General features: G+C 37.4%; 1 protein-coding gene across 1 annotated transcript; it reads left to right on the top strand.

Annotated features, from left to right (window-relative positions):
• Nucleotides 1–1663: 1663 nt before the first annotated feature.
• LOC104461181 (neuropilin and tolloid-like protein 2) lies at nt 1664–11000 on the top strand (the record flags this gene model as incomplete). The annotated part of the gene is made up of 3 exons (XM_010072664.1): nt 1664–1892; nt 8011–8124; nt 10338–11000. Coding segments are annotated over 3 exons (924 nt in total), but the record flags the coding sequence as incomplete, so codon positions are not given.
• Between the last annotated feature and the right edge of the window lie 1515 nt (nt 11001–12515).

Genomic DNA, 12515 nt, shown 5'->3' with positions numbered 1-12515 from the left:
ATTCTGTGATTCTGTGATATATTTTTAAAACTGACGCAACTGCAGAAATGAAAGGATTTTTACAATCTGCATAACAGATATCTAATAAATTATCTCCAGATTTCATAAAATTACTAGAATAATCAATAAAGTGTAAGAGTGAGGACCTTTTTTATTTACTTGCCTAACGCACTAACCAGAGCTGAGCCCTTTTAATGGAATTATTCCTTTTTTTTCATATACAGAATAGCTCTACTAAAAGTGTGCTAATTTATTTTTAGCTTCCATTGTAATTTCACAGCAGATAAAGTCAATCATTAAATGAAAATGCCATCTCTCAGCCCAAATACTAGCACTTATAGCTCACACCCATGTTAGCGAGATAAGACATCAATGGAAGACAGGATCTCAATGTAGCAGTAAATCTAACAAAGCAGAGGAAAAAAAAAAAAAAAGAGGCAGGGGAAGAAAAAATATACTGAAAATCACAAAACAGTGAAATGCAGCATGGCACAGGCTGTATGTTTCCACAGAATGTGCAAGAGGAGATAGTGTTGGCAACCTGCCTCTGGAAAACACTGGAAAGGAAGAGCCAGGGTGTACAAGTGCCACCTGTCTTTTACTGTGCTTTTTTACCATGTTTTCAATAGAGCTTGTTAAGTGTATGCGGGGGTTATCTTCCCCCCCACACACACCAAGGTGGTTGGTTTTGTTTTAGTAGATTCTTTAAAATTAAGTTTTAAAAGACTTTGGCACTAGCTGAGGTTAAAAGTGAAATATGGCAACAGGGCAGAAAAATAGGTAATATAGCTGTAGTAAGCATGGTATTTAATCTACCCTGTCTTCCCTGCTTCACAACCTAAAAAAAAGTTTGAGATTCTTGTCATTAGGCAAATGCATGAAAAACCACACCGTGCAAAAGATTCTTTGGCATCCACAGTATCAGCCAGAGAGGTAATTGTAAACTGCACTCAAAACGCATGCAGTCTAGACATGCTGAAGACCTCATGGGTAGAGGAGGAGCACCTCTTCTGCCTTGGAGCAGAAGACCTCAGCCTCCGCATGGAGAGATTTCTTCCCTGTCAAAATAATGGCTGAGGAATTTTTAGAGGTGAAAGATGGACTTTACAGCATGCTTAGGTGACTTAGTTACTACTTGCACCAGAATTTTGAGAATTCAAATAGAAGCCTTCAGCAAATTTTGATTTCCTTATTTTACTTCAGAGCTTTTGTGACTAGACTGCTTCCCTTATGTTTTAACATTGTTTTTATGAATTAAAAAGGAAAGAGAACTGTCAAAATACCATAAAAAATACTTTCAGCACATTTATATGTTTCTTGTGTCTCTTCTAGAGCCATAGACTGCATATTTAGCAGAGGTGCTTAGGATTTCCTTCAGCAAGTGTATTGCTGTTTACTTTTCTCCAATGGGAGAGGAAATATATCAGAGTAAATTATAAAGACTGTTTTGGGGAGGGGGGAAGAAGTCTAAAGATACTTCAGACAAATTTCAAGTAGTAGTCCACATTGACATTTAATGAGAAAATCTAAGTTTAAGAATGTTGCGAATTGAGAGTTACACATATGCATGGGAACAAAACATCTTATTCAAAATTCGCTGAGAAATAAAACTGTCTTCTCTGTATTACTTTTCCTAGAGACATTAATTTCTCTTTTTTAACAGATTTATTTGCGATTTCTCGACTATCAAATGGAGCATTCAAATGAATGCAAAAGAAACTTTGTTGCTGTATATGATGGAAGTAGTTCTATTGAAAACCTGAAGGCAAAGTTCTGCAGCACTGTAGCAAATGATGTCATGCTGCAGACTGGGACAGGTGTGGTACGAATGTGGGCAGATGAAGGCAGTAGACTAAGCAGATTCAGAATGCTGTTCACTTCATTTGTGGACCGTAAGTAGCTTTTCAAGTGCCTATCCTGGTATCTTCAGGTATTTTAGGAAAAGCATCAGCTATATGTTACACAGCAGGAACACACAAAAAATGTTGTTTCTGTTTCCTTCACATACTAGCAGGTAAATTAAATACTTGCTTTATTATTTGTTATAAGCATGGTTCCTGAAGAAAGGCTTTCCTCCATTCTTAAAAGGTCTGTTTTTCTTTTGAATTCAGTAATAATAGAGCCCTAGGCTGTGCCCTTCTCACAAAGAGTTCTACAAATGAGCACAGACTTGCCTAAAAAGACAGCAATGGGACTGAAGTGCGCTCTCCCACTAGCCCCCATCTTCCAGTTCCCTGCCAGACACTACAACAGGCTCTTCACAAGCCCACGCTGGATGTTCAAACGGCTGGAAAACACAAGTGACCCTGCAGAGTCTGGATCTTCTTCCTATCCATAGCTCTACCTTCAGTTCTGGATCTGGAACTACACCCACTCCAGCTACACCTAAGCTGCTGCCTCTTTCTCAGCCACATGTGGCTCTAAACGATCCCACACGCACCCTCCTAGGAAAGCCCAGTTGTATTGCACAACCATGGATAAGCAGTTAAATTCAAATTTATTTAAGGAGGCTATATTAAAAGCAGAGCTGTAAATGCAATCAGGATTTCTATCTGGATTCCTTAGCCTGAGTTAGAGAGTCTTTATTCTCATTGCAAATTAATTTCCTGAAAGCATGTTTTTTGTGAGATTTTCCTCTAAGTGCTTTCTCTCTGAACTTAACGGAATTTTGTTGCCTCACATATTTATGAGGGACAGCATTGTCCATGTTGCAGAACCTGAATAATTGCCATCTTCAGCACAAAAGTAGACTTAAGTTTTGAACTGCAGAGCAGACCTGAGATACATGGGGAAAGCCGAATGAAATGTATCTGCCACTTCAGGAAATCAGACCTGTGCTTGTGCTAAAGGTTTTCAAAAAGTTCTGCTTGAAGAATAAATAGTACAGATTTGCTGTCAAATAAACCACCTTTTTGACAGAACTAACATGTCTGTAGCCAGTCCTGAAAGGGATACTGGTCACCACTTTGCAAAGTGGTTCAGGTTACAGGTACAAGTAGATTTTATATTCTAATCCATAAAACAGTGAAGTTTAACTAAGGAGAAAAGTTACTTTCTGTAAAACAATCTTTCTAAAGTAGCAGACACTTAAAAGAGAAATAGCTTATTGCTTATATTGTGTACCTGATAGTAAGAAAGGATTGCATGTTTCAGACTAGTCTATTGTTTAACCTACAATAAATAATAATAAACTTCAGATACCGTGAATTTCAGTAAATATCAATATTAGGCACAACTTGCTTGCAAAATTTATACTGCCTTTCCAGTAGCTTTTATTTCAATACAATTATTGATATGAGTGATAGTGCAAGTTATTCCAGCTTTAAATCTAGAAAATGCTATGAACTTTGTCAGGGAGCTTATCCATTTCTATTATAAATATTGGAGTGGTATTTTTTTTTGTTGTTGTTGAGTTTGGGTTTCTTCAGCATTTTTTGTGAGTTACTTTTTTTTTTGGGTTTGTTTTTTTAGTTGGGTTTTTTTTTTGGGGGGGGGAGGTTGGTTTGTTTGTTTGTTCAGTGCAAGAGGTTGAAACAGTAACTACTCCTAAAGCTAGATATCTTTCCAAAATTATGATTTTAAAGCAACTCAAAAGTAATTGGCAGAAGAAAATCTGCAAAGGTGCATGGTTATTCTTATTTATCTTCTAACCTGAGGTACTGTCATTCGTGGATAGGGTAATTCAAAAGTATGTGTTTGAAAAACATTCCATGTATTTTGAAATAATCTAGTGATAAGCAATTTTTCTAACTGAAAAAAGTGAATCCATGCTTATCTTATTTTCAGACCGTTAAGCTATTTTTCTCTTCTACCTTACTAATGATTTGTAATTATATGAAGCCAACCGTGAAAACAATCAATATTTCTGAAAAGATTTACATAAATGAACTAATTGTGCATGACAGTCGCCTAACACACACCTAGTGCTGCTTGCAAATTTGACTAAGTAATTCAGCTAACAGCAATGTTAAAAATCAATGTATTTGATTTCTAGCTTGATTAAATACATGAATAATGCTAGATATAAAGAACACTCTGAACATTGCACCAGTCTTAGGCAGCTGTATAACAGCAGAGAAGAGTCCAGCTATGTCCTTGAAGTCCTGGACTGGAACCAATCAATCGGTGTGACTTTCAGAGTTTGTACTCCCAAAATAACAAAAGGAAACTGAAGTCCATTTGTCCCATCTTTAGGAACTTGTGAACAAAAGCAACCCCCCAAAAAGTGTTAAAGAGACTACACAGGAATGTAAAATAGAGACTATGCTGGCAGATGGAGAAGCAGCAGCAGAACACATCATCTAAAAAATACAGAAACATGAAAAAACTCCCCTCTTCAGGGAATTAAGAAAGGGAATGTGTCTTACATCATAATTCTTCCTCTGCCTCCAAAAGAACTACAACTCCATATCGATCCATATTGAAACACCAGCAGATACACATGAATCCATGACAGCCACTCTGGACACCAATTTCATAGATCCTCCTTTATCTCACAGTCAGAAATATTTCAGTAGATATTGTAGCCTATTACATACATGGCCTTTTAAAGCTGTTCTGTTTAAACGGTGATTCTGTTTATCCTTTATGAAGTAAAGCTTGTGCAATCTTTCTTTCCAAATTCAGAAGGAAAAACTACCTTCCATCTTTTCTGCCCACATGTGCTAATAAGGCCAAGAGCCTTTTATTCTGTGGTCTGCATCGTGAATACTTCCATGTTAACTATTAGCCTTTCTCCCTTTATATATATACATACACTCATTAGAAATGTTGACTGCATCTTCCTGTTTCTATGAATAGCTTTAGGTTGTCTGGGATACCAGTTTTTATATTTAGATTGATACTCTTGCCTGTCACCATTTAGTCCTTCAGGGAAAAGGTGTGAATCCCTGTGGTATTTTAATTGCAGCATAATTTCAGATAATGCTCACATCATGATGAATCATGATTTCATATGATGCTCACAGAATAAAGCTTACATGGTGCCTTAAACAATTAATGATGTCAATTACCTTGGCATCTACTCTTGATACGTTGTAGGTGATAGTTTGGGACACTGACCACACAACAACCAGGTTCCTTTATATTTTCTTTCCTAAACAGTAGCAGTTGGTGAAGCAGTTAAGTCTGAATGTAGGAAAATGTTTTATTCTTCCATTTACCATGTAATTGCATGGTTGAACTTAAAAAAAAGTCGCACTGAATTATGGCCCACTGAAAAACAGTTCGGCCCTTGAAAGAAAGTGGGTATAAAACATTCTTGAAAAAAGGCTGTTGATTTAGAAGCCTAACTAGGAAGTCTCTGTCGTCAGAGAGAATCAAGAAGACCAGGTTTTGCAGGACCATATGCAGTCAGTTGCTGAATATCTCCAAGAATGGAGACTCCAGAACCACTCAGGACAACCCATACTAGTCATGCCAGATGCTCCAAGTCTTCATCTTCATGCCATGTCCCTGGATCCCCCCCATATTTCTCTTGTACTGGTGACCCCAACACTGAGCATAGCACTCCAGCTGTGGTCTCACCAGTGCTGAGCGGAGGGGAAGAATCACCCCCCTTGACCTGATGGCAATGCCCTTCCTAAAGCAGCTCAGGATGCTGTTGGCTTTTTTTGCTACAAGGATGTATCATTGCCTCGTGTTCCACTTATTCTCCACCAGGACTTCCAAGTGTTTGTCTTGGAAGACAAACAAGAGCTGCTTTCCAGATGGCTGGCCCTCAGCCTGTACACAGTTGTGGAGTTATTCCTCCATAGCTGCAGGACTTTGTGTTTACCTTTGTTGAACTTTATGAAGTTCCTGTCTCCAGCCTGTCTCAAATGGCAGCACAACTGTCTGGTCTATCAACCACTCCTCCCAGTTTTGCATCATCTACAAACTTGCGGTGGGCACAGTCTGTCCCAGCATCCAGGTCATTAATGAAGAGGTTAAACAGTGTTGGCCCCACTACTGACCCCTGGGGTACACCCAATAGTGACAGCCTCCAGCTGGACTTTGCGCCTCTGATCGCAACCCAGCAGTTCAGTCAGTTTTCAGTCTACTGTCGTTCTGTGTAGTCTGTACTTCATCAGTTTCTCTACGAGGATATTATGGGATACAGTTTTGAAAGCCTTGCTAAAGTTAGGATATACAATGTTCACTTCTCTCTCATTTAAGCTAGTAATTTAATCATAGAAGGCAATCAGGTTGGTCAAGCATGATTTCCTCACAATAAATCCATGCTGAATACTCCCTCTGACCTTCTTATCCCTCCTATGTTTGGAAATGGTTTCCAGTATTATTTTTTCTATCACCTTCTCAGGCATTGAGGGAAGCTCCACTCTGTCCCATTCAATAGTAGGCCTGTGTTTTCCTTGGCCTTCCTTTCATTGCTGATAGACTTGAAGAAGCCCTTCTTGTTGCCTTTCATGTCCCTCACGATACTCAACTCCAAGAAGGCTTGGGTTTTCCCAGCCCCATCCCTGCACACTCACTATGTCTGTATTCCTCCTAGGGTACCTGACCCTGCTTGCACCTAACATGACATCTCATTCATAACTGATGCAGTGGGTGTGATTTATACCTTCCTAAGCATTGATCATATTTTAAAGCATTGTCCTTCAGACTAAATCTACTTTCCAAACAATTAAATTCTCAACTCAGCTGATTGAGGAAGATTCACATGATGTGACATTTTTAAACACTGAAATTGCATAGATAACCTTTCCCAAAATACACTCAAAATACATTCTGTATTACATTAGGGTACCGCAGCACTTGTGCTACAATTAAAGCACAAGCTTCCTCTATGGAACTTCTTGCCAGGTTGACAGGTGTTAAGTAATAACAGGAAGTTAATACAAAAGCTTAAAACCAGCGAGTGCAGGTTACCAAAATTCAGTGGAGTAAGAAATGGGAAGACAATGCATATTAGATTTAGGGAATGCAAATTCAGAATTAAAGGTTTGAATTTGCTTCACTTAGGCATAACTCCTTTTTGTCACCGAGACTCTGAAGCCTAACAGAAGGAATAAGTGAGACACATGCTGCATTCAGGACTAGTCCTCTGCTGTACCTTTTGGGTTTTGCATTATTTTTCAGAGGATTCAGACTGCTCAAAAATAAGCTTTCTAGGAAACCAAATAGTAGAATGTCTATCACACACCTTTGCTGTTTAGTACATAGCTGACTCCACTAATAACCATTTCTATAATAAAATACCACATTACTGAGACAAAGGTAATAACAATTTCTTGTCTAGTACCCTGAATTCATAAAGTATTCCCTATGTGTATTATACAACATCCTGAAAATAATTAATATTTTCTTAATTTTTTTTAATGTCAAGGAGCTATAACAAACAATCATGGAAACAAAATCTTTAAGGCAACTTTCCAGTTAATTTTTTTCTTCAAATTTCTAGCTATGTATAGAGAGATAGATGAAAAGCTGAACTGTACTGTCTTAATCCCTGCATTAGCCCAAATGGGAGGATCTAAGATTTTCACCAGCAGGAATGACTTAGATGCCTGCAGTTACTGAAGCCTCTTGCAATTACTGAAGCAGACCTCCACAAGCTGAAATCTGATTTGCCTTAAGATATTAATGGGCTCTAAAATGCAGATGTTCTGGAACTGCTTCACAATCAGCTAAACCATGTACATAGCAGATGCAGAGCAGATTGAATAAATATATAATTGATGGCGAGCATGTGATTTTTAAGTATTAAGTTTTTAAAGACAAGTATTAAAGCCTGCTTCCATTATTTGTGTTGTGTGACTGTCTTTATCTGCTACCCATTTTGAGCAAGAATTCTGGGTTTTTTGTAGCACTGATAATGCACCTGAAAGCAACCATATGAAGAGAGCATAAATCATTTGATAATTAGTGATGTGCAGGAAAAGCAATTGTGTTTGAAACTAGATAAAGAATGAGTATGCATATTAAAAAAATAACAGGAATTTATTAGTTTTATTGCAATGAATCAATTACTGAAAATTCCTAATTTTTTTTTTCTCTTCTCTCCTGCAGCTCCCTGCTCAGGCAACACTTATTTCTGCCATAGCAACATGTGCATCAATAATTCTTTAGTCTGCAATGGCATTCAAAACTGTGCATACCCTTGGGATGAGAATCACTGCAGAGGTGAATATAGTGCAAAGTATAGCCTTTATGAGCTAGGCTGGTCAGTTTGCCTTTCAAGTCAGTCATGAAATGTCTTTTTCCTAGAAATACGCTGAAGACAGCTATTCTGCTAGTCTCAGGAAGTTGTTCCAAATTTTTTATTTAAACTCAGGAGACACGTAAGCATCCTGAATATTGATCTTCCTCTTCAGCATATGCACTCTATTTTAAAAGGATATCTGTTTAATAGGAAATAGAATTTAGTATGTGCCAGGTTGCATCCAATCCATTTCTAGACTTTAAACAAAGCATGGACTGTAGAGACAGGTAATACTTTTTATTAGAGAAAAAATACAGAGCTGGAAAGAGACAGACAAGCCTTTAAAGCATAAAAAGCCTTTCTCAGGGCTGAAATAGAAGCAACAATCTTGAAAGACAAAAACAATTTAAAAACATTTGGTTTAAGTTGTTAATCACAGACTATATCAGAGTAATGCAGCTGCTGCATACAGTGTGAGAAAGGGTGGGAAGAAGGAGGAATTGTTAGAAAGCAAGAAGGCATCACTTATGGGAAACCGACACATGTAAACCACTGCTTCTGGAGCATGGGGCAGGGGAGTCTTGTTTAAGCCATCAAAACAACAGTAAAGACTTGTTTCAATATCAGGTTTTGTAGGAAAAATTCTGATTTGAGGAAGTTGTTTTTCTGCTAAAGCACAAATATATTCACCTGTGTTTCAACAATAACTGACTTTTCAGAGTTGGAACAAAGCCAGTTTAAGGTCAACAATTTTTCTTGCTAAAAGCAAATGAAACAACAAACTTGAGCTTGGGTTGCTCTGACAAATAGAATGCCATAAATAGGTCTGAACACAGAACTCCAGAAAGATTTAAATAGGTACTCCATTTCAAAGAGAAATTGACTCCACAGGAAAGGTCAAAACCTTCTCTAAAAAAAAACCCAAAAAACTTGAAATAAAATGCCTTTTCAACACACAAATCCAGCTTAAATTTTTTAGTAAATAAATATTTTTAAAACTACTTTGAAATTGCATTTGGGGCAAACAAAAAAAGTCACACCACTAATAAATACTCGTAGAAAAGCTAGTGGCTCATGGCTTAGACAGGAACACCCTTTGCTGGATAAAAAACTGGCTGGATGGCCAAGCCCAGAGAGTCATGGTGAATGGAGAAGTCCAGGTGGCAGCCGGTCACCAGTGGTGTTCCCCAGGGATCAGTTTTGGGGCCTGTCCTGTTTAACAACGTTATCAATGACCTGGATGAGGGGATTGAGTGCTCCCTCAGTAAGTTTGCTGATGATACCAAATTTAGCACGTGTGTTGATCTCCTTGAGGGTAGGAAGGCTTTGCAGAGGGATCTGGTCTTAAATGCTTTTCTCCCCCACTAGCACTCTCCTAGGACAAGTAAGTTTACAGAACAGAAAACCAACTAGAAATATTTAATTTTCAAATAAGAATTTCAAGTATAAGAAACCTTCTTGTTCTGATGCTGCCATCTTGTGTGTTTTCATATGAAGTACTAGCCAAAAGTGCCATATGATTTGGGTTGCTTGGTTCACCCCTGGCCCCCTCCCCCTTTTTTTCCCCCAACTGACTTGATTACTCAACTATTAAACCAGAAATATATCTATGCTAAAGCTCACCATGTTGAAATAGGTATAACAGACATACACAATAGACACATTAAACTTCCAAGAGATATGAAAACAAGTAATTCAATCTTACACATCATCACTATGATAGTTCACTTTTAAAGAAGAACTAGATAATTTTAAATCTGGGTTTCCTTCTACTGACGTCAATGGGAATGTTACCAGCAGGAACAAGCCACAGTGAGAGAAGCATCATCTGGAGCTGTATAAACTCCTATTTAACTTGTGGATTTTGGGATATGAAGCAAATATCAAAATATCAAAAATAGGTTCAGGATTGAAGCCACATTGCAGCTCAGTCAGCATGCACCGGCCACAGGGTTCCACCTGCCACTGAATTATCATATGGTAGCCACTAATGCAGATGGGGAATTAAACTTGCTGAACAAATGCACAGATCCCGTAGTAAATCCCATTGACATACAGGTCTAGTCTCTGGTGCCTTTAAGTTATTTCATTAATATGACACTTATATGGCAATCACAATACAGCTTGCTTTGCTTTAATACATGGTCAAAAGGTGGGAAAATAAAAGCCTTTAATCCTCATTTTTTCTTTGCAGAAAAGAAAAAAACTGGATTGTTTGAACAAATCACCAAAACTCATGGAACAATAATTGGCATCACATCAGGGATAGTTTTAGTTCTTCTCATCATTTCAATTCTAGTACAAGTAAAGCAACCTCGCAAAAAGGTTATGGCTTGCAAGACTGCTTTCAATAAAACTGGTTTCCAGGAAGTGTTTGATCCTCCACACTATGAACTATTTTCACTAAGGGACAAAGAAATTTCTGCAGATTTGGCAGATTTATCAGAAGAACTTGAAAACTATCAGAAAATGAGACGCCCTTCAACAGCTTCCAGATGCATTCATGACCACCACTGTGGCTCCCAGGCCTCTAATCTAAAACAAAGCAGGACAAACCTCAGCTCCATGGAACTTCCCTTTCGCAATGATTTTGCGCAGCCTCAGCCAATGAAAACATTCAATAGCACATTCAAGAAAAGTAGTTACACTTTCAAACAAGCTCATGACTGCCCTGAGCAAGTCATAGAAGACAGGGTGATGGAGGAGATTCCATGTGAAATCTATGTTAGAGGAAGAGAAGATACGGCACAAGGTTCATTATCTATTGACTTTTAATTTCCTAGTGAAGGTGTTATCAGTGTATATATGAGATGCTTGTGCACAATGACAATGTATATATTAAAAGTGTACTGTATGCAGCGTGTGAGATACACACACTTTTAGCTTAGCAAAGTCCTCGTAACTAATTCTTGCTGAAAAATGGTGGATTTCCTCCCATCTTCCCAAGCTACCTATCTAGTGGAGGAGTAAGACAGAGACTGAGTGGAAATTATAATTATAAGGGTATTGGAAGAAAAAAAAAACTACTAATCACTGAACACCGAAAACAATTACTACTGTTCTCTTCCTCCTCATTTTTTCTTCTTTAGGTGTCTGCTTTTCAAGACAATTTTAATACCTCAGTTACATAAATAAAAGTAGTTAAGTGCACCACATGTATGTCAACATAGGTGTCTTATTGTATTTGTCAAATTGAAAATAGAGTTAGTGTTAAGTGCCAGTTAAGACTCAAGAATTATGTTACAGCCATCTGTTTCATCTTGCCTGCTATTTATATTGCCTTTAATTATCAGTTCCTCACTCTATGCTTTGTGAGAAATAAGTGTAAAGGATTACTACCTTTTAAAAATATTGAGTTACATTAATTTTAGTATATTTGGCAATATATAATTTTTGCAGCTTTTGGTTAAGACACAAGTACTCATGTTATTCTAGATGCAGACTTTTACAACAGTGTTCCTTCAAGAAGGTTTAGGATATTAAAATATTCTGCCATACATTATAGATCTATATGGCTCACTGATTTCACAGCTCTGTAGTTAGAAAACAATTTAGTTCCTGCATTTTCCGAGTATTTACATAAATAGACTGTACTGTACTGTCTCTTAAAATAGCCCTTTCATTCTTATTGCAGCCAATCTTCCGTACTGAAAACAGTGATGATACTTTTAGCTCACGTCCTAGTTGCCTGAAGAGAAATGCTCTGAGGTCTGGGTGATTACCAGGTATATGAAGATACTGGAAACAAACAGAAATCACAAAGTAACACTTATTAACCCTTATAGAACCCTTCTTGTGCCACTTGTTTCCATTTGCAAAAATTGCACATTTCATACCTTTTTTAATGGCGGTTTGGACCTAATTTAAAAATTTTTACAATATGGGAAAATTTTTAAAATATAATAATTCTCATTGTGGTTTTTAAACTTTTTGTATAGTTTGATACTGTACAGACTATTTATTAAATCAAAAACCAGCACCTGCACAGCAATTTTGTTTCAGTGTCCATATTAGCAGCTCTGAATAACATGCAGTGGCTGCTGCGTATATCACAGTTTGTGAGGAATACTTAATATGACTTCCACATTAGCCTACATTTTATTCCCTGGTTTCTTTGGGTTTATTCTGGTATTTTGTTTACAGGAAACCTTTCACTAAAGGTGACCTACCAGCTTGCATTGGGTATATCCTTTATTTATAAATGTATGTAAAACCATAATGTTTGTTGTGCTGACTGTAGTACAAAGAAAAAACTACCCTAGCAACTGAAAAAAAATAGTTTCTTTAAAATAAAAGACAAACAAGAGCTATAATCACAGATTTTCATTAGAATGCCGAAGAATTTTTTTTAACAAATAGTTAGAAGAAAGAC

Source organism: Pterocles gutturalis, unplaced genomic scaffold (genome assembly GCF_000699245.1).
Source record: "Pterocles gutturalis isolate BGI_N339 unplaced genomic scaffold, ASM69924v1 scaffold23562, whole genome shotgun sequence".
Lineage (NCBI taxonomy): Eukaryota > Metazoa > Chordata > Aves > Pterocliformes > Pteroclidae > Pterocles > Pterocles gutturalis.
Note: the sequence above shows the minus strand (reverse complement) of the source record. Positions and strands in the feature narration are given on the sequence as shown.